This window comes from Geospiza fortis, unplaced genomic scaffold, assembly GCF_000277835.1.
Source record: "Geospiza fortis unplaced genomic scaffold, GeoFor_1.0 scaffold138, whole genome shotgun sequence".
NCBI lineage: Eukaryota > Metazoa > Chordata > Aves > Passeriformes > Thraupidae > Geospiza > Geospiza fortis.
The window spans coordinates 12,032,741-12,057,773 of record NW_005054307.1 but is presented as its reverse complement, the minus strand read 5'-3'; the positions used below and the strand labels follow the sequence as shown (position 1 = coordinate 12,057,773).

The 25,033-nt window shown below is 35.5% G+C and overlaps 1 protein-coding gene across 1 annotated transcript in view; it reads left to right on the top strand.

Moving 5' to 3' along the window:
• Positions 1 to 25,033, top strand: part of DNAJC1 (DnaJ heat shock protein family (Hsp40) member C1) — a 167,562-nt gene that overhangs the window by 105,978 nt on the left and 36,551 nt on the right. Inside the window, exons 9-11 of the mRNA XM_031066833.1 lie at positions 598 to 691; positions 10,078 to 10,168; positions 19,868 to 20,034. Of these exons, the coding sequence (XP_030922693.1) occupies positions 598 to 691; positions 10,078 to 10,168; positions 19,868 to 20,034 (352 nt within the window). The remainder of the gene's footprint in view (positions 1 to 597; positions 692 to 10,077; positions 10,169 to 19,867; positions 20,035 to 25,033) is intronic.

Below are 25,033 nucleotides of genomic sequence, written 5' to 3'. Positions count from 1 at the left end.
GCTTTGAACACATTGTTTGTCAAGGAGCACGTAAGGAAATAGTGACTTTCAGGACACTCCAAAAGATACCACTATTTCTTCTATTGATTCATAGAAAGAAATAAAGGGTTTAAATAGTTCACACAGCAGGGGCATGAACTGGATCAATGAGGGATGGAGATCAGAGACCATTCTGCCTGTCGTCTTTCTTGATGACATCAGTGAGTAATGCTCCAGTGAACTGCAAATGACATTAATTTTTATGTATTGTTTTGTTTATGCTACAGTCTTCATATCTGGTTGTCAGCACTTGTGAACACTTGGTTGAAGCTTGAGTGGTTTTTTGGTTTGGTTTTTTATTTAAACTGAAGTGATTATGTGGCTTATGAATTTATTTTCTTGAAGAAAAGTCCTTTTAGAAGATCAAAATACAGAAGTGATTCGAAGTTAGCTGTTAGATATTTTGAATTAAATGTTTAAAATGTACCTTTATTATTATGTAGTCAGACATTTTTATGGGAGTTGATGAGTGCTAATCATCTTAAAGGATAATGGGAAAGTTCTGGCTTTGAGATTGTGTGGCAATAATGAAAAACCTACCATTTTATTTGACTGCAGGGTACTGGACAAACCACAATGGCATGACTTACTTCCATGCAAGCTGGGAATATGGTTCTGTCTCACAGTGAAAGCTTTACCTCAGTTATTCCAGGTAACAGTAATGATGTTAAATTGTGTTGCTTAATTTTTCTTGATGGTGTTATTATGCATAATCAGATGTGTAGCACTTGTTCTTAATTAATTTTTTGGCTCAAACACATAGCATATATATATACACACACACACGCACATATATATAAAGAAATTACTCTTTAGAGGCAAATTTGATATCAAAAGTTCATGGAAGTATGAATGTATTTTAAATGCATATTAATCTTAACGAGCTAGGGAAGCAGTTTCTGTTAGGCAAAACTACAACAATAAATGATGGGAGAGGGTTGGGGGGACATGGATGTATATCCATCTGATTAGGAATACCAATGTTTAAATGATGTTAGCAAAAGTACTTTAATCTCAAATCAGCAAAAGCTGTACTTTCATAGCAAATTTTAATATGCCATTTCAATTTGGGGTAACAGCGAAATTTTTATTATGGAGTTTCTTTCTTTAATTCACTGGATAATGATACAAATTGATACCTGAAATTGCTGAAGTAAAATAGCAAAGGTGTGGTTGTAATTTAGAAACATCAATGTGGCAGGCTTGCTCATAGTTACTGTGTTTTAATCAAATACTATCAACTGTAAAATCTAGCTGGCATTCAACCAGTGGAAGTATTGTCAGATTAGTTACCAGTATAACTTTTTTAATATCACCTGCTCTCTCTTTGCATCTTCCGTGAATACCGTATTTTGTTTTTAATACCTTTGCCACTGGTAATACGGATCAGGCAATGTGAGATGGATTTTTCTTTGATTTACAGAAATATTGAGTATTGTTTTAAAAGTGGAAGTACAAATGGCATCAGTATTTGGGGTTTGTCTCTGTTCAAGCTAGAAAAAGACTATAGTTACAATTCCTACTCTCTTATTTAAACCCTTGTAAAAGTTATGAATACAATAATGCCTGGTTTTCCAGCATCCATTTTTATAGCTTTTAACTTTTCCTACAAACAGAGCCGAAGTTAATCTCTCTCTCTCTCTTAAAATTTTCATTGGAACTCTGAGGCTGTTTTATTAAAAAAACCTTTATTTTTACAAGTTTGCAAAGCAAGTTGATTATGCTTAACCAACTGTTGCGTCCAAATTAAGCTTTGATGTTCATTCCTCATCAAGGTGAGTCAGATAGAAAATAATTAGGATCAGCAAACTTTGTTGCTGCATTTTTGAAACTTTATTCATAATTATGGTACTTTCCCTTTTGCTTTAATTACAAAATAAATAAAAAAATCACACAATATATTAAGATTAGTGAATAATTGAAAATTAGGACTTCTTATGGCTTCTTATAATTTTTATTATATTAAAATAGTGTTATATTAGTAGAGCAGGTTTCAGGTTTGTTGTTCAAAAAGCAGCTCCTATGCCTGTCAGAATTGGCAGAAAAAAATACAACAAAATGATGTTTCATGCTTTGTCGAACTTAGCCCTTGTTTGGATTCCTATTCCATTAAATTAATAGTACTGGAAAAAAAGCTGTCCAGTAACTCCTGGAATATTGCAGACCATCAAGCAGGGGTTTGGTGGCAGGGGAAGCATGTTGTAGAGGAATTCAGAGCAGGAAGGCTTTGAAGCAAAGAGGAAGGAAAGAGACAGGGATTCTAGAGTAAATTGGCCCATATAGAAATGACACTACTGCTTAACTGCAGGGTTTGTTTTGTTGTTGTTTAATGGGACCTGCTGGTTACAGGAGTTAAAATGTACCAAACCATAAATAATCTTCAATGTTAAAACTATTCAGGACTTCAGGTGACTGAAATAAATTATTCTGGCTTATTATTTATCAATTAGTTAATAATACTTTAAGAAGTATCTCCCCTTCTGAAGAGCACAAGAGCAGTTGGAGCTGTGTTCTGAAATGACAGTTGAAAAGATACCTGGTGTGTTGTAACTGCCTTGACAGAGAGACCTCTGGATTCTTTTTGATTTTGATGTATGTTTAACATTTTGGCAAGATCTGCTTTAATGACCAACATGGAGCAAAAAGTTCTCTGTACTTGTAAGATTATACCCTGGTACAGAGGTCCTGTTTTAAATCTGAGTGCTTTTTTCTTCAGTAATACACAGGCTTGAGATTTCAGGGTACTTAATGCTTTTAATAAAAGTAAAATCACTAAGGCAGAAGATGAAGGATCCTACAGATACTGAGTAGTGTTACATGTCGTATTGAAAGTGGTTGACATCAGAATGGATGCTACAGATTTTAGTTTTTTATTATTTTAATCTAAATTATTTCTCCAGTCATTTAAGACCCAACAAATTGTTTTCAAAGTCTGTCATTCAGCTGCACTAATCCAATTGTAGGTGAACTTCTGAAAATGCATCCATATTTAAAGGAACCACGTTTGGGACAGAAAAGGGGAAAAGTTAGCAATGCTTTTAACTGAATATTGCTCTGCCACTGAGTTTTTCAAAGCCCTGCCAGTAAAACAGCTGAACTGTTTCCTCAAACTAACAAAACAGAAGCACGTGCCTGTAACAGACACAAGTTTTTCCTCAGAGGAGACTTTATTAAAAGCATCCCAAAACGAATCAAACATAACAGCATAACAATGATAGCAACAAATGAAACTTTTTAGCCCTTCTTGTATTGATTTTTTTTTTTACCTAGCATCCATCTCTCCCCCTATTAGTTAATGTGAATGTTCTTCTTGCAACAGCTGTGTCTGAGGATTCAGGTTGCTGAGCTTCTGCTCATGCCTGGCTCTCATTTATCCAATTGAGTGTCTTTCTCCTACTTCCCTTCCTCCTTCAAAATGTCAGATTTCAGAAGGAGGCACTTAAAATAATTAAGGTGGGCCTTCACTGAAGAAAAATGCTTTGTTTGCATGCCCTTGTGATGGCCTATGCCATTTTATTGTAGCCTGCATTTTATGTCAAGAAATTGGAAGAAAAATGTGTGAGGGGAGGATGAGAGAAACTAAGAAAATGAGCAGGTTTTTTAAACTGTTGACAATTGTATTTTGAGAGAAACTACATAGATTTTTATATCTACACACTGAGTTTAGTTAAATTTAGGAGTGAAAACAGCATTTTAAAGTTTGTTTGAAGAAGCAAAGGGAGAAAAATACATAAAATGTATCATAAATCAAATATGTGTGCTGTGAAGGAAACATTAAGTGGAGTGTAAATTACATTGCCTATTACCAAGTTTAATTTTTATAATGTAGGATAAGAAAAAAATAGAAAAAGAATGAAAATTGTTTCTAAAGCCATTTTAGTTCATGCTTTCATAAGAATGACCTGGAAAAAGGCAATGTATTTAAAAAAAAGAGGATCAAAGAACCCCCAAAAACCTCAATTAAAATGCTTGTTGAAACTGAAATTTCTTCTTGGAATGAAATAAACCATCTACATGTAGTGAGCAAGAATTTCAGTTCAAATTGTGTATGTAATACAGTTGTGTTAAGTCTACTTATGTTTTGAGGGAGAGCTGCCATAAATAATTTGCAGTTTATTCCAAAAGCAGCTGACTAGAGGGTGGTTTTTTTGGATATCCGGACATATAACTTAAGAAAAGTGATCTTTTTGAAAAGATCACTTTTAAATTATTCTTGGCAAAATTTTTCCTTCAGAAAACAGAAGGATAGGCATGTTTCTTAGTGGTCCTGTCGACTTTACCTCCACACTGATGTGGTGAAGTTTAGCTGTGAATGTCTTTATTTTTACACCAGCTGAATTGTGAGCCTGCTGTTGTCCTGAGGGTAATGGAGCAGAAAGCATTTTTGTTTGTTTCGACAGAAATGGTTTCTTGTTAAGAAAATAAAGTTTCCTTCTTCTGTTGTAATCCTGTAGGTGTAGAGCACACACTCTCACAGTGAGCTGGTGGGAGAACTGGTGGCTCACCACTAGTGAGAAGCCAGTCTGAGCTCAGTACATAGTTGCACTGGATATAACCTAGTGAGATTATCAACAAAGCTTTCAATTACAATTGAAACTTGTGTTTATAAAGACCTTTGTGTAGCACAAAGTGAATTAAAACAAAAAAAGCCAGTAATTTATTTTTATGTAGACTACCAGATGGTAATTACTGTAGCAGATTTAGTAGTCTGGAATAGATTCAAACTAGTGACCCAGAGGTGTTTAATTTCTTGGCATTTTTTCCTCAGGTTTTCTTTTAATCCATGATTACAATTCAACACCTGTTTAGAGATGGTTCAGCTTTGGCCTTAAACGGATTGGCAATGTGTCATTAAACTCAAGAAGCTTTGCCAGCAGGGCAGCTCCTTTGGCAAGTTAGCTTCCAAGCAAGATTTGACTAGGTCAGCAAATGTATTTGTGAGTTGTTTCTGTCTTCACATGTGATTTTATATGAAATGGTGTGAGATTAAAACAAAATTTATTGCATTTAATAACATATGCCTTAAAAAAAAAAAAATATTCTAGTCAGTAAGGTTAAATATCTCTCTATTTCCCAGCTTTACAGGGTCTTGAGGGTTTTGACATGTTCCAATTTACTGTAGAGCACCAATGTTGGTATAATTTGTGGGGAGCGAGCAATTGCAGGATGTGTGGCACGAGTGATTGCCCATTTGCTCTGTTTCTTGCTATTTCACAGCTGTTGGGAGAACCAAAGTAAGGATGAAGCTCTTGACCCTGAGGTCAATTAGAAGCTTAGAAGCAGGTCAGAGGAGAGTGGATGGTAAAACAAGTATTCTGGATGTATGCAAGTGAGCAAAAGTAATTTGTGTCTAACAGGGCACTGCTTGAGGCTCTGGAGGAAGAATGTGCTGCAAAAATACTAAAAGTTTTAAATAAATGTAAGAGAATGAAGAAGTTTGCTTTTAATTGCCTGCTGTGCTGTGGCACCTTCTTTGTATCACTGTAAGTCTCCATGTCCTACCACATGAGCTTGAGTAGCTCGTGTGTAGGAGGCAATACTGGCTCTCAATGATTGCTGCTGGTCTGCTGTGGTATGAGGCTTCATGGGGTGTGAAATGGGTCCCAGAGAGGCCTTGCAGCACTGACCTCTGTTTCCCCTTCTGGCTGCCTTTGTCTCAGCACTGGTCACATGGAATTCCCAGCCTGCAGTGGCACAACCAGCTGCTGGTCACACGGTGCACGGTTGGGAACCACGCCACAACTGCCCACGGCTGTACACAGCTGAAGAGCCTCCCCACACCTGGGATTATTCTACAGGCAAAGCATGATTTTTTGATTATAAAGGAGGAAGTAATGCAATTCCTATTTGTTTACTAGATTGCCTTTGGGCAAAAACGTAAAAATGCCAAAGAAAAGTATAAATCATAATGCTCAGCTCTTCTTAAAATGTTATTTCTTACCATAACACATTAATATCACTAGAACAGAATCCTATCCAAAGAGTATTTTTGCTTTGGTGTAATGGCTGGGATTTTTATTGCATAGAAATAGCAAATTGAAGGAGGGCTGGTGGAGTAAATTTAATTTAACTTTTTTCTCTCTTTTTAATATAAATTGCATATAATAATACTGTGCTCAAAAAGACAAAAAGTTAGTTGAATAGCTCCATGAAAGTATTTTTAATGTAATAAAAATTAGTCCAAAGAAAATTATTTCAGTATACGGACTTTAAGTATGCTTGTGAGAAATTCTTTTTCAGTTAAGTGTGAATTTTGTTTGTATCAGTTCCATACTCAAAGAACTAAAATGTGAACAATTTCTATCACAAAATCTGAAATGAAGATTCTCATACAGCAAGTTGTTACAAGTTGTTTGCTTTCTTTTTCCTAATCTCCCGTTTCTTTTGAGGTAGACCAGAAAGCCAGGAGGATTTAATATTTACTGGAGGGGAAAATACCCAAACAACGAAAACCCAAAAACCACAAAGTAAACAAACCAACAAAGCCTCATCAGCCTCCCCAAAAATCAAGGAGAAACCAAAATGACTGAGTTTTACTCAGAATGGAAGTTTTTACTTATAGAATTAGTACAGTTTGAATAAATGCTGTTATCTCTTGATTTAAAAGCAGCAAACAAAAAAAACACCTAAAACCCCAACCAAGACCTCAAACCCTAAAACAAACAAATGAAAGAAACCCCTGAAAGTTCAGTATCAGGGGTTTCTGTATTTCTGCATAACTCAGGCTCAGCTTTGTCTGGGCAATCTCAATTTAATAACATTATATGATACTGATATAAAGAGAGAAACTATATTTTCAAGAATTTTTCAGTATTCTTCATTCTTATTTGTGATTAAATATGACGGTAATCACAGAATTTTCCTATATATGGCAGTTTAAATATAATTTCGAAATACTAATAGCAGAATTTTGCATTTCAAATACATTCTTTTTTTCATTCTGTTCCTTTTTGGAAACTATATATTTGAACTTATAATAAACCAGCATATATAAGCCCTCTTCTTTATTCTTTATGCTTAACTATATATTATACTGCTTTAGTGGTGAGAAGAAGTAATGTATTTGTTTTGGTGTTTTGTTTGAAAATGACTTAAACTCCTACAAATGAGAACATATTTCTGATTAGGTAAGGTGGAGTTTTAGTTAGAACTGTTTCAAGCCTTGTATTTGTTTCTCTTTCCTCTGTATCTTTCCACCCCAGAAGTACAAAAATATTACTTTTCTTATGTCTATTATGTCTTGAAGGTGAAGTATACATTAAGTATAAAATGTTGATGTTTTGAGATATAAAATTGTTACTGGATCATGGGGAAGGAACATTAGATTGGAAGAGACTGTATCTGTATTGACAGTGTCTTTAGGGCCCTAAAATGCTTGTATTGAGACAAAATGACTGCTTAAATTTATCACTTCGGAGAAGTAAAAAATCTCAACATAAATCTATTTTGAAATACTTACACTACCAAAACAGAATATTCTTGAAAATATTCCTGTTTAGACTGATTGAAAGCTAATGAAGACTGAATTGAAAGAGGCTTATTTACATTAAGGCAGAACTTTTCTTCAAAGAACTTCCTATGTTAAATGTTTTTCCAGTGGTTTTTCATTTTGACCTATAAGGTTCTAATTCGCATAAAATTTGTGTCTGTCATTAAAGTCTTTACTCAGATATGCCTTTTAATTTTTCTTTACAACCTGTAGAGCCATTCTTATTTTTTTATGGGAAGGATTTGATTTTCAAATCTTCAAAATCTGTTTTGAGTTAAGCTTTTTGTTGTTTTTTTTTCCTTTGCTTTTCTTTATATGTATACATTTGTGTATGCTTTAAAGTGTGTAGTTTCCCCTTTTTTTTGTTATTATGGTCACAGCCATAATAATCTTACTGATAAGATAAAAGACTGATGCTGCCTTTGTTACCTGCATATTACTCCATTTGTAGTGATAATCCATTCTGTATCTATAAAGCAACAATTCTACCATATTTCATTTACGTGCTTCTGACTAGTTTTCTTTGTTGTTCAGCTATTGTGTCTCATTTTCATCTGAGCCACATTTCCAATTGTTCTGTGATTGACGTGCTGGAGAGATTGACAGTTACCCCCTAGTGCCTGCTGTCTGGAGATCCCACAAGCAATAATGGATTTTACACCAGAATTTAGCATCAAATATTGGCTTTCAGCGTCAAATGGGTTAAATTTAAATGCCAGTTAATTGTAGCCATTTTGAAATCATAGCTTTAAACAAAAGTGGTTTTTGGATATCCATAAGTCTGAGTCCTGTGTATGCCACGCAACCCAAATGTCTCAAACTCAGCAGAAATGAACTATTGCATTTATGGCTGTTTCTGTTTCTTAATTTTTCAAGTAGGCCAAACCTCGAGAGTATAAGGAAAGTTTCCAGTGTGGTAGGGAATTCTTATTTCAGGTAAACCAAAAAGAGAACCAGTGCTGATAATAATTTTGTGATTCAAATATGTCTCCTCAAAGCCTACATATCTGCTGTTAATGCTAGTCCTGCTGTAACTACACTTTTTTTTTAGCCACAACTCTACTTTAAAAAAACCCTTTTTCCCATTCCTAAAAGTATTAGCATGTGAAAGAGTCTCTTCTCTTATGTTCCAGAAACAAAAAGTTATGTAAACCCTTTGAAATTACTTTTGGGTGCAGAGATTTCCTACATAAAACCGGCAAAAAACACCCCAAACTTGCTATTTCCTGTACCCAGGAAAAAAAAAAAAAAGAAAAAAAAAGTAAGGTGTTTTGGAAGGAGGTGGAGCTTTACTGATCTTCTGTGGGAATTTGTCAGAGTTGTTCTTCAAGCATCCTGACCTTATCAATGAGATGTCTCCAAACCACTACAAAGTTCTTCTCAGAGCTTGGTCATGATTCATGTCATGTGCTCTCCAGCCTCCTTCAAGTAGCTTTAAAAGGGTAGATGCAAGTGTAACATGAAGAACAACTTTGCAGGGAGAGTGGGATGATTTCTACCATTAGAGTCAGTGATAATGACTGCTTAGCTCAGATTTTTCTTTTCAAGATTTCTTAAGGTGTCTTGTTTCATGTTTATGATACCAGATTTTGTTTAAATATAGTTGAAATTATAAAAAATATTTATTACCATTTTACAATACATTCTGCATTCAAATTTATCTGTAAAAAGCAGTACTGTCAGTGTTATAATACCAAAAATTATTTTTGGGTAAAAAGATCGAAGATTAGGTCTATCTAATACTATAATTAATTTTTGTGTAATGCAATAGACATTCTGCTTGATAAAGCAAAATAACAATTTCTCTATTTCAGCGTTTGTATTGTGGATTCCTTGGTTTTGAATGAGTATAGAGCTCTCTTAAACTGGTGAGAGTAAGGAAACTTTTCAGCAATCTGGTTGTTCATATTGGAAAGCTTTCAACAGAAATCTATAATAACTCATTCATCAGATTTTGGAAGGGTGTATATTATTGTGGTGTATGTGTGACAGGACTTCTAGTTTTATGTGTACATACATTTGCTTTATAGATTTCAGATTAGAATCTAATCCTTGGAGAAAAAAAAAGTGTGTTTTCAACACTTTAATAGCAATGTAGAAGTTGATTTAAAAAAAAAAAGGGGGGGAACAAGCTGGCACATGCAGTTAGTGTTACTTTAATGAGTTCACATTAAGGTGATTGCTGCCTAGCACTTGCCTTTGTTTGTCCCTGCACACACTACTCTAATTAAAAACATCTTTTTCTCCCTTGAACTTCCAGATTGCTGATTTGAGCAAAGTGGGTGCATGCTCTCTGCAAAGCTGAGGTAGTTTCTCCAACCATTTTGCTTTTCAGGTTGTCAATGAGCATCAGAGTCTATGATATCAACACTATTACATTTGAGCCTTTATTACACAAATTCTGTGTTTTAGACTGAAAATTGTTGTAACTCAAGGAAACAAATATATCTTAATTTTTTTTTGTGAGGTTAAGTGAGAACTTAAAACAGAGCCATTGCAATTACTTGTTTGTATAAGGATGCTAATGCCATTGCAACGTTTTCTTAAAGGATGCCAGACAATTATATGTAGAATATAAAGAAACAAAAATGAAGGAGAAAGAAGATGCCCTGGCTAAGGCTGAACTTGAAACACTTCAGAGTGAGTTTTTACCACTGTCTTAATAAACAAAGATGTAATACAATATACCTTCTACATTGGATGTATATGAACACTTTTCTAATTCTCTAAAATACATGCTTTATATATTTCTCTACTGCTGTTAAATTTAAATAAGCTTTTGTGGCTAATTTTGCAGTAGGCTGCTGGTTTGCTCCTATAGAAACATAGAACTCAGGTGATCAGTTAGATTATAGCAAGAAGAACATACCTTGCTAGAAATGTTGCTTTATGGGAGGGGAAGATCTCAAATGTACTGTACATTTTCAGAAGTGACCTCCTGGGTTTTTGAGCATTTTTGTATTCTCATTGTTTGTAAATATTTTTTAATAATGTGTTTAATAATTCTTTTGTTCATTTTGAGTTGATTTTTGTGATAGAAAGTGACTATTATTTGAATTTTCAAAAGGATGGATGCAGACTTCAGAGGTGGATTTGTGCTAGTGTTCAAATAAATACTTTAAAGTTTTTATACTCTTATAAAGTAAAAGACCAGAGAAGGCAATTAACATTTCCTTTAATAAAGCATTCAGAATAGTTATAGGTGGCTTTTCCTTTTCTTCTTTCATTTACTTGCTTTTGACAATGATTAAACCTACCCTCTTCTGAAGACAGTTTTAACAGTTTTTTGTCCGTGTTTGTATGTGCATGCTTGCTTTATTTACTGTACTTAAGTGCATGCTTTTAAGTTTCTTTATTCTGATGAGTGCATTGAGTGCTTTGTGATAATTTAGTAGCTTGGAGTAAGCATCAGCCTTTAGGTACTTAAAATACAGCTGCATTATGTATATTCACAAAGTGGCTAAATTTCGTAAAATCAATGAAGAGATCCAGTTCCAGCAATAATTGCCAGCTTATCAGTAACTGAATTTATTTTGGGAAAATGGATAACATTCGGCATCTCCATGAGCATCATGGACCCCGGCCAAATCTAGCAAAATAGTGCATTTAATGCTTGTTAGGAAGGCCTGCCATTATGTTTGAGATACCTACCACAAAATGGGTCCTTGAAAAGGGTCTTGACTCGGGTTATTAAAAACTTGTTAAATTGTCAGATAGTAATGTATTACCATTGTTCAAAATAGCTGGCATGCATTCCTCATTGAAACCTGTGAACTACTGTGAGTTTTAAAAGGACTAGTTTTTGAAAACAGAAGTGCAAATGAAAGGGTAAAGTTATTAACATCATATTGTGCACGTTCCTGTGTGTCACTGAAAGGCCACATGTGAAGTTTTAAGTATTTCCCTGCTGCCAGGTGCGTTGTAGAGTCAGTTTGTTTGTTGTTAACTCCAGGAGCAGTGCCCACCTCTGAGAGGTGCGAGTTTGGCCTTCCAAGTCACCCCTGACCTCTCACAGAAGCCACCACCCTGTCCCCTGTCACACTGCTGGGTGCCCCTGGCGGTGCCAGGTGACCCAGTGTCACTGGTGTGACTGCCATGTCTGCCAGGTGACCCAGTGTCACTGGTGTGAGCAGGGGCCAGGCCTCACCGGTGTCACTGGCATCCTGCCTTCCCCTTGCAGGCTTGCTGGCAGGGAGCAGGCAGGATTGAGAATCACCACCTGTAATTAGCAGAGTTTGAGATTTGGCATGGAATTATTTGGTCAGCCATAGCAGTGCTAGAGCTGGGCAGCAGAATGAGCTGTCAGTTACCTTTTTTTCTAATAAGTAAGACTCCCAAGAGAGAAACAAGAGATGCATACATGTTACTGTAGGCAAAAAAAAAATGATATCATTTTTAACTGAAGCTTGCATGCAAAGCATCTGCTACATTTGCTTATTTCATTATGTTGCTGTGCATTGTCATATCACAATTAGCATAGGAAGGTTATAAATCACCAAATGTGCATTTTGTTTGCCCCCATTCTTCTTAATTTTAGACACTATCTCTGGGATGCGAGGTCATAATAAAGGTTCTGTCTGTTTAATTGAGTAAACATATATCTCATGCTGATTAGCAATAGCTGTTTTACAGTGCTTGTTTTTTTCCTGCCCTGACTGCTGCTTTGCCCCCTTGTCTGTCTGCTTTCCTGCTGAAACTGTGCAGTATTCTGTAGGCATCTTGAAACAAAACCAGAGTTAGGTACTGAAGGAGGAAAATGTAGTTTGCTGAACAGGTAAGAGAGGACAGTATTGAGATGTCATTAAAGTTCTATTTTTGGGAAGGAGTGTGAAGAAATAATTTCTTGGTAAGCTAATATTATGCACTTTTGATTTATTTTTCTGGCACTTTTGCAGTGTTTCTTATCACTTCTCAATCCATCCAAAACTGTCATTATACTACCTTAATAAAATATAGCAACTTTACCTTACAAAAATAGAGCAACTTATGATACAAGCTTAGGTTTCTAGGAAATAGGGTTTTTTAGGAATTACAGGGAGCTGTGTATTTTAGGCACAAAAATAGAAATGGTTTGCATTACATATTCTGATGCATTTTTCACATTTAGATGTAAGAACACAAAGTTTTATTTTTAAATGGAAGTGCTTTAATTAATTAATAAACTTTCTTCCAACTTCTCCCTCTTCTGTCATGTCACGTGTGTGATCCCTGCATCAGGGAGTGGTTCTCTCCCAATGGATATCCCTGTTCCTCATAGTCATGGGATGCAAAGTACAGTAGGTGTTAGCTGCACTGAATAGGCATTATTAAACTGAGATGACATAGGCATGCAATCTGGATAGATCACTCAGTTTTTAAATTTAAATTGCAAGGTTTGAGTAGTTATCAGGACAAATCCTAGCAGCTCTCAAGCTGTTTTTGCATGGAGTACTTCTTTCAATGATGTCCATTTTGGGGAAACCACATCTATTTTTCTTTCTTTATACTTAACCTTGGCAGTTCTCTTACTTTCCATTCTTCTGAGTTGGTTTTCCCTGACCTTCAGCAGGCAAACTTAAATTTGTTTTTAAAATATGTCTTTTTTTAAAAAAAGGTGCCTTCTAAGTATTGCAGGTGAACTCTTCACTGGCATCCCAGTTAGGAAATATATTTGCATTTTAAATCTAGAATTCTTGCCATAATGTACAAGGCATCTGGAACAATCTGTGGCAGGAAACTGTTTTGTTTCTAGTTATAAACCATGTTGAATAATATGTGGAGTTTTCTGCTTTTTCCTTAGCTCCATCTTTCAAGCTTTAACTCGAGTACGAAATTACAACTCTGTGGCTGCTTGATGAGCTGCCTTTCTGTGTCAGGCTTTTATGATGTGGTAGTCTCTCCACAGGGTCTTACAGCACTCTTACCCAAGTGCCTACCACCACACATCCAGAGCTGTAGTGAAACCTTTAATACATTTGATCAGATTTGGTTAGGCTTGGTTGGTCACCCTTTCCTGACAGCTTGGAATAGAGCACGCTGCTTGCATAGCTTTTTATATTGTTTCATGAAACCTAGGGATAGGAAACATCATTAGGTCATTTAGTACAATGGGTCTATGTCAGACTCTTACAGGTAAAAATCAGTGGAAAATACTGATTCTCCTGACTTGTCTTACTTGACTTGTACCAGTGGTGCACTTTCAGCATTGCACTTCCTTGTTACTCAAGATACAGCATTGATCAGTAAACCTTGAGATGCCTTCTGTTCTTTGTGATTTGTTCAGACAATTAATTTTGCTACTGTATAGTTATATCCTAATTTCAGTATGAATTTCTCCAGATTTGGCTTTCAGTTGTTCATTATTAGCATGTGTGTGCCTAAAAAACATTTTATTTATCTGCAGATTTTCTTAACATAAAGCCTTTCTTGATCCCTTAATTTCTGTAGATCTTCTGTACTCAGTTTAGTTTTGCAATGTATCTAGAAGTGTTGGGCCCTGGGTTTTATATAATGTTCTGAAGTTTATTATCTTCTCATTATGAAACCATGTTTCTTCTGTGGTTATTACAGAATCACAGGTTACATTAGTTCTCATTGCTCTGATAGCTCATTTTGGATTGCTTGTCCACCATAATTGCAAGCCCTGATATCAAAGGTTCCTTGCCCAAAGGCCCTTCTAAGTGCAGATGTGGCATAAGGCCCTCAACTGTGTAATTTTCAAAAACACTTTTGATTTGATTGGTCCCAAACTACCAGCCAGTCCATGTTCCTACTTTTTCTTGTGCTTTCCTCTTCACTGTGAACCATTTGGAATAAATTTGTAGAATCTAGCTCTCTGCTGAAGGTTACTCTCCTTCCAAATAATTGATAAATACATTGGATAATTGTGTTTAGTATTAATCTCTGCCAAAATGCAGCGTTGACATGGCTGCTGAGTAATGATTTGCTGACAGGCAGGTTCAGAGAAAATTAGTTTATGCAATGCACGCTTTTTTGGTTGGTGTGGGTGTGAATGTTCTGATCACTTAATTGTTACCTCTGAAGCCTAATTATGGCAAACTATGTATCATCCATTTCACTGATTGTTTTGGCAGGCCTGCTGAAAGAATTTTGAACTTTTAAGCTTGTGTATTTCTCCCAGTTGTTTCAACTAGGCTTGTGTGATACTTCTCCCCACAAAAGTTGCTTTAGACTTTATGGAAAATATTCTGCAAAAATACAGTGCATGAGGCTCATTTGAGAGAGGCATGCATACTTCATTATATGTTTGTTGGAAGGCAAATTAATGCTTAAATATTGGAGCCTTGTTTCTAACCCTTTTGTATTTTGGGGAAATTGGAAGTTTTGGGAAGGGTAGATCTTCAGAAAAAAAGATGAAAGTCATCAAAAGCTGTAGCTTGTGAGAAGTTTTTTGTAGCTGAGGATGCATTCATCCCTGAGCATATCTTCAGTCAGTTTGCTCAAAAATAAACTAGCTTGTATGTCCCAGTGCAGAAGACGTATATATATCTGTCTCTAATTCCTTATATGTTCATATAATCTCAATGACTTTGAGTATAGAAATGTGTACCTTTTTTAAAGCATATGTGTGTTTGCCCTGTATTTGCATTGATATTGAACATAGTTTGCTCCATTTTCTCAATATACTGTCAAAACCTTAGTACAATTTTTTTTCCAGGCTTCTGGGTTCTTTGTGTTCTGTCTGATTGTGTTACTGTATATGTAAGTGAATTTTTCTCTTGTCATGTTTTCAACAAATTTTCATGCTACAAATGCTTTGGTTGTCTTTCATAGTTGCGTAGGTAAGTGAACTGTGTTGAAAAAAGAGGTCTCAGTGCAGTATCTTACTGATTTGCCCAAAAGATGTTTGCTGTCTACCTTTTTGTGTGGTCATATTTCTTGCTTACTAATGCATGAGGTATCAGGCAGTTTGTCCCTTTGATTTTCAAGATATCACTGTCTTTTTTTGACTGTATTTTCTGTGAATTCTTTCCCATGCTTAAAGCTTAGAAGCCTTACAGAGAGCTACAATTTGATGTGTCAAAATTTCTTTGCAGAAGTTCAGTGCTTAGTTTTGTTTTTATTTCTTCCTCTGTGAAGCAGTTGCCTTTTTTTTTGTGGAAAAAATCTCTGAGTTCTTTATTTTAAGATCAGCTAATGTGTAAAATCAATATAATTTTTTCTGAAAACTTCAAAATGCAGGACCTCTGATATTTGTTATGGAAAAAGCATCACTGTTTTATTACATGGCACTTGATCCATAAAGTCTAGCAGATTCCTTATCTGACAGTATCTTAATGCATGATGTATCTTAAAGCAAATAACCATTAGCTAGATACTATTAATTCTGCCAGTGATAAAATTGATGTAGTAACAAGGTGGAAGAACTAATGAGGAAGTGTCTGATTATGTGCAAGTGATTAATTAGGCTTCAAAACTCTGATCATGGCACCATAAACTAGTAAAATGTAGAGCCAGTAGAATAATAGCATTGGAGGCCTTTAGAAACATAAAATTTTGTACTTTAGGGGAGTTATCTAATTGTTATCTGTAATGTCTGGGCATCCCAGTGATAGGACTGTTTATATGCTGTTCAAACATAGGGGATGTAACTGCATTTCTCTTTTTTTAACTCTTATGTTTTTAACTACACATTCAATTTTATTCTTCTGATAAAGAACTTGATAGTTCTTAGTAGGTGGAAAATACTTGTAGAAAATTAGTTTTTTTGCAGTATGAATTCAGGAAATGATAAAACGAAATTCCTTCTGCTAAAAAAGACTAGAACTCTCTAAAAGTTATGAGTCGTGTAAAATACTGATCAATTGACATTGGTCTGGTAGATATCAAACAATTTCCATTGCGCTTATGATCTTGGATTCCATATGCACAAAACCCAAATTCCATTTGTTTTTTAAATTCTATTTAATAGACTAAAAAAGTTACTATGTTATAATTTGGTAATTAAAGTACATTATCTTCCCAGAAATAGTAATGAGAGTAAGTTTTTAATATACCCTTTTGAAGTCAGGCTCTGTTTTACTAAGATTGTTTTCTCTCCCCTGTGTTTAGTTGTATGAGTGCCAGTAACTCTGGTTATAGTGAAGGTTTGCTGTATATTGGTGCCCACATGGGGCACTGTGGTCTGACTGGGTGTCCAGCAGATACTGAGCTCACTGTCACAGAATTGAGAGGAACCTAGGAAATCTTTAATGTTTCTCCTGCATTTTAGTTAGGTTTATATGTAACAATATTTAAACAATATTTGGGACTGGAGGAGAAAAATGTCTTTTTAAAGCCTGTTCTGTTACAGTAGATGGCCTAAAACCAGCACCATTAGAAAATGACACTAAATATTAAGGGAACACTTGTGTTTCAAAACTCTGAATCACAGCTGCAGTTGTCACTGCTGTCAGCACAATCAAATGCATCCTTACTTTAGGTCCTGGTGCTGGGCAGCTGCACCAACTTCCTGGCTGTCTGTCAAGCCTCAGCAGATACAGGATTCAGCTGGCCAGGTATCATCAGTATTTGGAAAACCTGGTCCATATTCTCTTCAGTGCAAAGTGCCTGGTCAGGTCAGAAGTGTCTTTTAGGCTGCCAACTGAATTGCTGATAGTGAAAAGAGAACATGAAAGGAGGGAGGTTTTCTTCCTGAGTATCTCCTGTGGACTTCTGTTGTTTGGCTGAAGTAGTTCCAGTGGTCTGTTTTGCTTTCTCAATACTCATCTGAAAGAGCACCAGGGCTTGGCTGCCTTAATTTGAGGCTTCATACCACTAAACATAACTTCTGAAATTCCTTTGTCTAAAGTACTTTAAGATATTACCATTAAACTGCTTTTATGTGCTTTCCTGTTCTAAAAAGTGGCTTTGAAAATTCTGAGGTGAAGCTGTTCTTGATAGGTTATTGGGAGCCCTATGTCAAAGGTGCTGTGACTTCAATTTTATTTATTTATTTTTTTAATTCAATATGGCAGCCATTGTGGTATCAAGAGATATGCTGAACTCCTTCATCTTTTTGTATATGCATGGGAGACAGTAGAGATAAGATTTTTTTAATTCTGGTTGAGTGCTTGTTTGAGGTTGTACAGCCATCTTCTCTAGGTGGGATTTCTCGTTCCTTTGATAGTCAGCGAACAGCAGGGTGTCTTATCTATGTTAGGTCTTCCTCTGTCACTTAACTGCCTGAAGAAAGCCTAGATACTGTCTTCGATACCTCATTTTAAAGTGGAGCACAGTGTTCTCTGGAAATAGTTACAGAATTACTTCCAAAACTACAGCAAGAGCCTAGATGACCTATTCCAGGCTATGCTCTTGATTTTTAAATGTTGATTAGAAGCATTTGGGCTTTAAATATTTGCAGATTTTGATGGGGAAAATTAATAAGCAATAGATGATGGGGTGCAAGATTCAGGAAAAGCCAACTGTCATGGGTGTCTCCACTGTTAAGTAATTCTAAGTGAACACACAGTGTGTGCTTGATTATTTGGAGGGATTGAAATAAGGTGGTGAAAATTGTCATTGAAGTTAACTTCCTAGAACATTTTTGCTGGTATCAGTGTTTGCAATGAAGAGCTGGTAAAACTATTGTTACTTATCCATACAAATCTTAACAGATTCTAGAAGCTGTTATACATGGCAGTTTTGGAGTAAAATGAGATAATATTTAATATATGTGATTTGATTATAAAATTTACCTTTTGAAATAAACAAAAAATGATACCTGTGTTGTCTTTACTAATATCTGCATAGTGAGACAAATGCTGCTATTGCACTTTCGGATTTTCACTTAATTTTGAGGCGTATCTGTCATTTCATTATATTTTCTACACATCCCTACAGAAGGATGCAAAAAAAAATCCAAATTTTAAATTAATATTTCATTTATTGAAATTTGACAGGTAAAGATTCTTTATGAAAAAAGGTCTCTGAACAATGTACAGGGAAACTCTGAACAGTGAAAAGTTTAAAAGCTCATTCATCCTCCTGTTAACTTTCAAGATCTGTATGACTTTTCTGTTCATTTTGGACTTGGAAGAGTTGTCTGTCCCTTTATTGTTTTCTTAAATACTCAGTTCCTAGGGTTTGTCAAATCTGTGGAGTCTTTTCACTGTACTGTTTCTGCACATATACTATTAGGAAAAGAAATTCTGCTTTGGAGTCTGCAGGGTCCTCTGTCTTCTTTAGGAATTATTTAAAGGTTTCTATGAAAAACAGATTTTTCTCCTCTGAAGAATTAGGGCATGGTTGTGAAGGCAAATAAGCTGATCAGACAAGTGTGGTTCTTCTTTTCCTTACCCACCACCTTTAAATGACTTGGACCTTTTTCTATTTGTTTGAGTACTAAGAGCAGTTTTCTACTTGCTTAGTAAATTGAAATAGTTTGCTGAGTGATTGGGTGATTGTAGAAACACAATAGGAGGGAGAGGAGCACAAAGTTATGCAGTGGAAAAGGTGGAGTCAAGTGTAGAACTTTCTTCTTGGTTGCAGTGGAGTATTAGATCAGCTCTTTCAGTTTAGGGACATTCGGTCATTGTGAATACAGCATATTTTGAAAACGAGGAAAAACCGGAGTCCCACTGGACACACCTGAGGTTTCTGGATGGTTTCTGAGTGTTCAAGCATCTTTCTGCTCCTCATCTTGTTTTTCCTAAAGTTCTGTCATTTGTCCGCTTCAAATCTTACTTTTGAGTTCATCTTATATAGTGGAGGCATTTTTAGGTGCTGGGGTTTAGGTTACTGTGGTCCTTCCTTCCTTTCTTTCCCATGAGTTTACTGCTCCCATTTAATACCATTTGAAGGGCAGAGAGAGCAGAAAACAGTAATCAGTGTTAGAAATGAGGTCCAATATTTAAATCTTCTTAAATGTGTAAGTGCTAGAACAGAGCTGTTTGTGGTTTGAGAAATCTGAGAATAGAGAAACCATCTGTTGACTCAGAAGTTTCTGCTTAGCATAGCTGACCATAAAGTAGTACAGAATTGTCTAAAATTCACCTTTATAACTGCCAATTTCTCTGAAGCTGACTGAACTTCAGAATCTTTTAACAGCTCCTGTGCTTTTGCCTGTACTAATCTTCTTTGCCAAGTGGTGTAGCAGTAACGAGAGCTAACTCATCTGGCCCTTTCCAGCATAGTTCAGATGGAAGAGGGTCTAAGTGGGTGCATTGCCATTTACTTCTAATAAAAATAAAATTATTATGCAAAACTCTGGTTCTCTTTTTAACAAAGAAATTGAAGGCACTTCCTCAGTGGAAATTTTAAGATAGGATTAAGAGATGAGGAGCTAAACCTACTTCTGAATTATGCATGCCTTTCAGTACTAGTAGCATTACTTTTTCTTATTTTTTTACTTTTGTATAGAAGAGAAGAAGCCTAAAGTCAAGAAACCAAAACTGGAATTCCCTGTATACACAGCCCTGGAATCAAGTGGGTATATACCATCTTATGATCATGGAGCTTCAATTGAAGAGATTGAGGAGCAGATGGATGATTGGTTGGGAGGCAGGAACAGAGCCCAGAAAAAGAAGGTAGGTTCAAAATCTTTCATATAGTTATATATCTTAAATGTTGATTCATTTGCTTGCCTCTCAGGAAAACAGAATATTGTGTGTATACCACCACAACATTCATATACCATTAAAGTGTAGAGAGGTATTAATTGTCTGACAGAGATATAACAGAAAAAATTATATTAATGTTCAGTGTAATTTGTGTAATGATACTGGAAATGTTGTTATAATAAGATGTCATTGATTAAGCCATATGAAAGCTCTCTATGGTTTCTAATATAAATACTATTCTTGTTCACTAGAAATTAGTAGAACATAATGCTGTCAAGTTGTATGAGGCTTGGTTCTTTCTCTTAATTGCAGTTAATAACATTTTGCTTGCAAGAATAGATTTTTCTCTGTTAAAAGAAAACAAAGGAAAAAGAGGAAACCTTCTCTTTGTAATATGAGTTATATTGTTTTTTGATTGTAGAACTGATTGTGTACTTTGTGCATTTTATCTGATGCATGGAACAGTTCTGACAATTCAATTTAGGCCTATTGTTAAGGTTCTTTCTACTCAGAGATAAGGGTTCTTAGTGGCAGTTAGTATAATTCTGTTCTGGTTAATTTTATTGAATCATACTAGCTTGAAAATGTGTAATCTTCACGTTGGAACTGAGAATAAACGTTGTAAATTAGTCTGCTGTCTTGAAAGTCTGCCTTCCTTGGAAAACAGGTGAGAAGGGTGTCTTTGAAGCAAAGTTGGGTTGGTTACATGCTTGATCATCTAGATCCCCAAACTCATCTTCTCCTCTGACAGAAATTGAATCTGTCTTTGAATTTTCATGAAAATGCAGAAATTGAATAAGACTGGGCCTATTCCATCTATAAATTTATACCTCCTCACAAAATATATAGAAGTTGTGTCTTCAGAGACACTGCTAGGAGAACTGGTTGTAGATCCTTCCAGATGTCTTCAACAAAACTAACTTGGTTTTCTACACTTTCATCTGGATGTTCAGTATTGCATCTCATTGCTTTGATAAATTAATGTATTTTTTAAAGCATTCTGTTACAAAAGGGGTTAACCTTTTAGGGACAAGCAGGCAGTTTGTAGGTATGCTGTTTGGGTGAAGTGTTTGACCTGAACAAACTGTGATGAGTTCTGCTTCCTTTGCTTGACAGCTAATATGTTACCACAATGCAACATCAACATTTAATACAGTTGTGGAGGAAAACACATTTATAAACTGCAAAAAGAAATGGAGAATATGTGTCACTGGCTCCAGAAGCCTAGAGGAGCCATTTGTATCTAATAGGAGAGGCACTGTGTCACATGATTTGTAATAAGCTCACTGGGAAAATGATTGTACACAAGTGAATTGTTCCTAACTGTCATTTGACACATTTTCCATTTCAGAAATACATATTGTTCATCACATCATGGATGTGAACTGGGTCAACATCCCTTTTCTGCCTCTAGCACGGATGTGAATCCAAGTGGACTGTAACGTCCCCCTCTCAGTTCTGCTTGCTTTAGGAAAACGTTGCTCTGTCATAAATCATTTTGCTATCAGACCTTTTCTTGGGATTGTCATTCTTCACTCATAAGGAAGCCTGTTAGCTTCCTTTTTCCCTTGTCTTCTGTGGTAGCTCAGGGATGTGGACTGTGTACCAGACAACATCGAAGTAGCTTGATAAAGTAGTACATTACTTTGTCATCCTTCCAGGAGTAAGAAGTGGAATTGCTTTCCCTGCTATTGGCATCCCAAATGTAAATAATTACAGTAATTGAATATTGCTCATCAGCTGCTCTGCACTGTTGGTATTTTTACTTTAGAAGTGCCTATAATCCATGAACTAGTGTTTTGGATATGCTGTACTGTGCAAAGTGCCTAATTTGATAGAAAGATTAGATTATGTTCAGTTCTTAGGTTGATTTGTTCTTTTTGAATACTTTGAGTTCTTATTTTCCTTGTGATTTATTCTTTTTGGTTACTGCTTCCATAGGATTTAAGGATTGAAGTAAATAAAGAATAGGCTATAGAGAAGAACAGCTTCCTTCTTAGGCATTGTAAAATGATCTACCAAGGGAAGGAGAAAGATAAATGTTTTCCCTTTTTTTCATAAGGGTACATAGCTGGATGAAGACATGCTTATTGCCTTGTAAAGTTATTCTTCTGCCCAAATTTCAGATGCACTGAGCATATGTCCATAAGGAGCTAATCTTGCCATGTTGTTATTTTTTAGTTGGAACCAAAAATTAAATGAAATAATAAAAGAAAGCAAACTATTTGAAGATAGTCAGATAATATCAGTATTGCAGAACAGAGAGGTAATTTTTCTGTATTTCCATGTAGCAGTGATCCATCCATCTTTAGTAACCACTTTGTATGGTTGTAATTGTACTTTTCAAAAAAAAAGAATACTTAACAGAAAGACTAGGTCAACAGTAAAAATAAATTTAGAAAATCTGATTTATGAGGGAAGGTTAAATAGTTGGAATTTTGGATCACAGAAAAGGGGGGCTGTGTGGGAATAATGGGATACAATGCTTTTCCAGTCCATTCCAGTTTTGTCTTAGGTAAAATTATAATAATTTATTATGACTTACTAATTATTATGACTTAAATTCAGAGAGAAAGAAATACTCAATTTGCTTTGCAGCCAGGATGCATAAATTCAGATTTGGGAACACATGTAGGTGGAGGCACATACCAAGATCATGTTACCTATATCATTTATGAAACCTTTCCATCTATCCTGTTCTTGAACTTGATCTGTTGGAAATAGTGTGAGCTGACTCAGTTGTATTTGAGAGCATGGAAATGAAGTAATGGGACTCTAGAGAGGATTTTTTTTGCTATATAGAAAATTATATACTTGCCTAGGACTAAATTGCATATTCATATAGTGCTGGCTATACTATTCATGCAAACTGCATATGACTAAGAACCTGGGAGGAATTGCTAAAAGCTCTTCTCATGCTGATCAACAAAACTCTTCAAAGCACAACAAGTGAAGTTTATTTCTAAGATTCTTTTGATTTTGTGACTGAATGTTGGTGCTCTGTTTCTGAGAAGGAGATCTGCAAGATCTGACAGGTTGTTGAGATCTTAGTTCACTTAGCAAAAGTTTCTGAATTTTTTATCCTGTATCTCGCGAAAAGGTGACTGGAAAACTTGTTCTATAGATGCTTATTAGTAATTAAGGGAAATTTAGAGAGAATGGACTTCATTTGAGATGTGCTATTTTGTAGCCTGAATAAGTTGTTAAGCCACTAGTTAGTTACCATTAAACCCTTTACTTCCCTGTTGAGCAACCTATTATGTGGAGCTGTTAGAAAGAAAAGGAACTTCTTAGAGGACATATTTCATTACATCTGATCCTGTTCAGTCATTTCTGCAAGAATATATGTCTTCACTGTTTTTGGAATCATGCTATTGATGAATCATTTCTCTCAGTGGGATTTCCCTCATACTTTGTTCTGATTTGATTTTATGTGATTCGTACCACATGTTGTTTTCATGAGAGTTCATTGCTTATGTGGAGAATACTGTTGTTGCATGAAAGTCTTGGCCCTTAAGAAATCATTGGGAGATACATCATTGTCTTCAGTGGGACCAGGATTATAATTCCTTTTGGTTTACAGATTCCTCATAGTCTCCACTGGAATCTCCATTTCATATCATTATTTCACTCATTCATCTGTGAAGATAGAGTTCCAAGTTCTGTCTCAATGACTGGTGAATACTTTTGACCTTTTGATATTTGCTTGCTCTGTAAAGAGCAGATAAAGGTGGAGAAAGACAGTGCCTGATCCCTTCCAGCTGGACCAGATGTATGGATAGAAAATGATGTTTCTCATTATTTTTGTTTTTCATGTTATCTGCAGCACTTCTTGGCATTTGGGTGTTTTTGATATTGCAGGAGCACCTGGCTTGATTTTACTAAAGCAGGAGTAGTAAAAACTTTTTGTGCACAGAGCATACAACACTTGCATTTGATATACTGTTAACCTTTAAATTAAGATTATTAAAAATACTGTGAAATAAAAGTATACATAAGTATACTTTTATTAAGTATACTTTTGTATAAGTATACTTTTATACATAAGCACTGTTTTTACACAGGTTATTGTAGATGCTGGAAACATGGTAGTTATAATTTTTTCTTAATTATTGAACTGTAGACTCTGATTCATTCTGGTGCTGAGCTCCTTTCTGGTTAAAGTACATTTTGTGCTTTTGTTTTTCTCAGCCTGGGCCATCAAAGCACTGTGTTTCAGATACAGGGTGTTGATAACTGAATGAGCTTTTTAATCATGAAGGTTTTATTTGAAAGCTGGCTGTGGAATAGTGATATAACTTTAAATGTACAGAAGAGATCTTTCTGCTTTCTAACATTAAAAGGCAAAATTCTATACAAACACTAAATTAATATTTTGTTAGCTTAAAATGTATAGATTTGACAATTAAGTCTTAGTCATTTTATAACCTTGTACATTTTGTAATTGCCAGCTAGCCTGCCACCTGCTCTCTTCTGCCTTGGATCTTCCCACATCTGTGTTGCTTTGAAATTTGAGTATGCTTTTTCATTAGTAGCAAATAATGTGGTTCTTGTTCTAATCAGAGGTCATATGACAGATTACCTGAATACAGTTTCCAGGCTTTTAAAAAATATTAATTCTTAAGCAAGCAGTTTGTATCTTAGCAGGATTAAGGTGCTGTGTAAACCAGATGTTTTAATAAATTGGTCTTTGAGGGGAAGGGTTATTCTGTTCTGGTGTGCAGCCTGAGGTCATCTAGTTTTGAAATAATTTATTTTCTCTTTCTAAGCAGTGAAGCAAATATACTACTTGAAAAGTGTGTCTGTCCAATGTTCTTTTATTCTTGGGACAGGTACAAATAAGCAGCTAACAGTCTGAGATTCCTCATAGTGAGAGCTACTGGGCCTTAATCCTGCCTCAGAAGGATTACTGTAGGTCCAGAAAGTAAATCTCTCTGTGTTCCCAGTGAATTTAAGGCTCTGTATT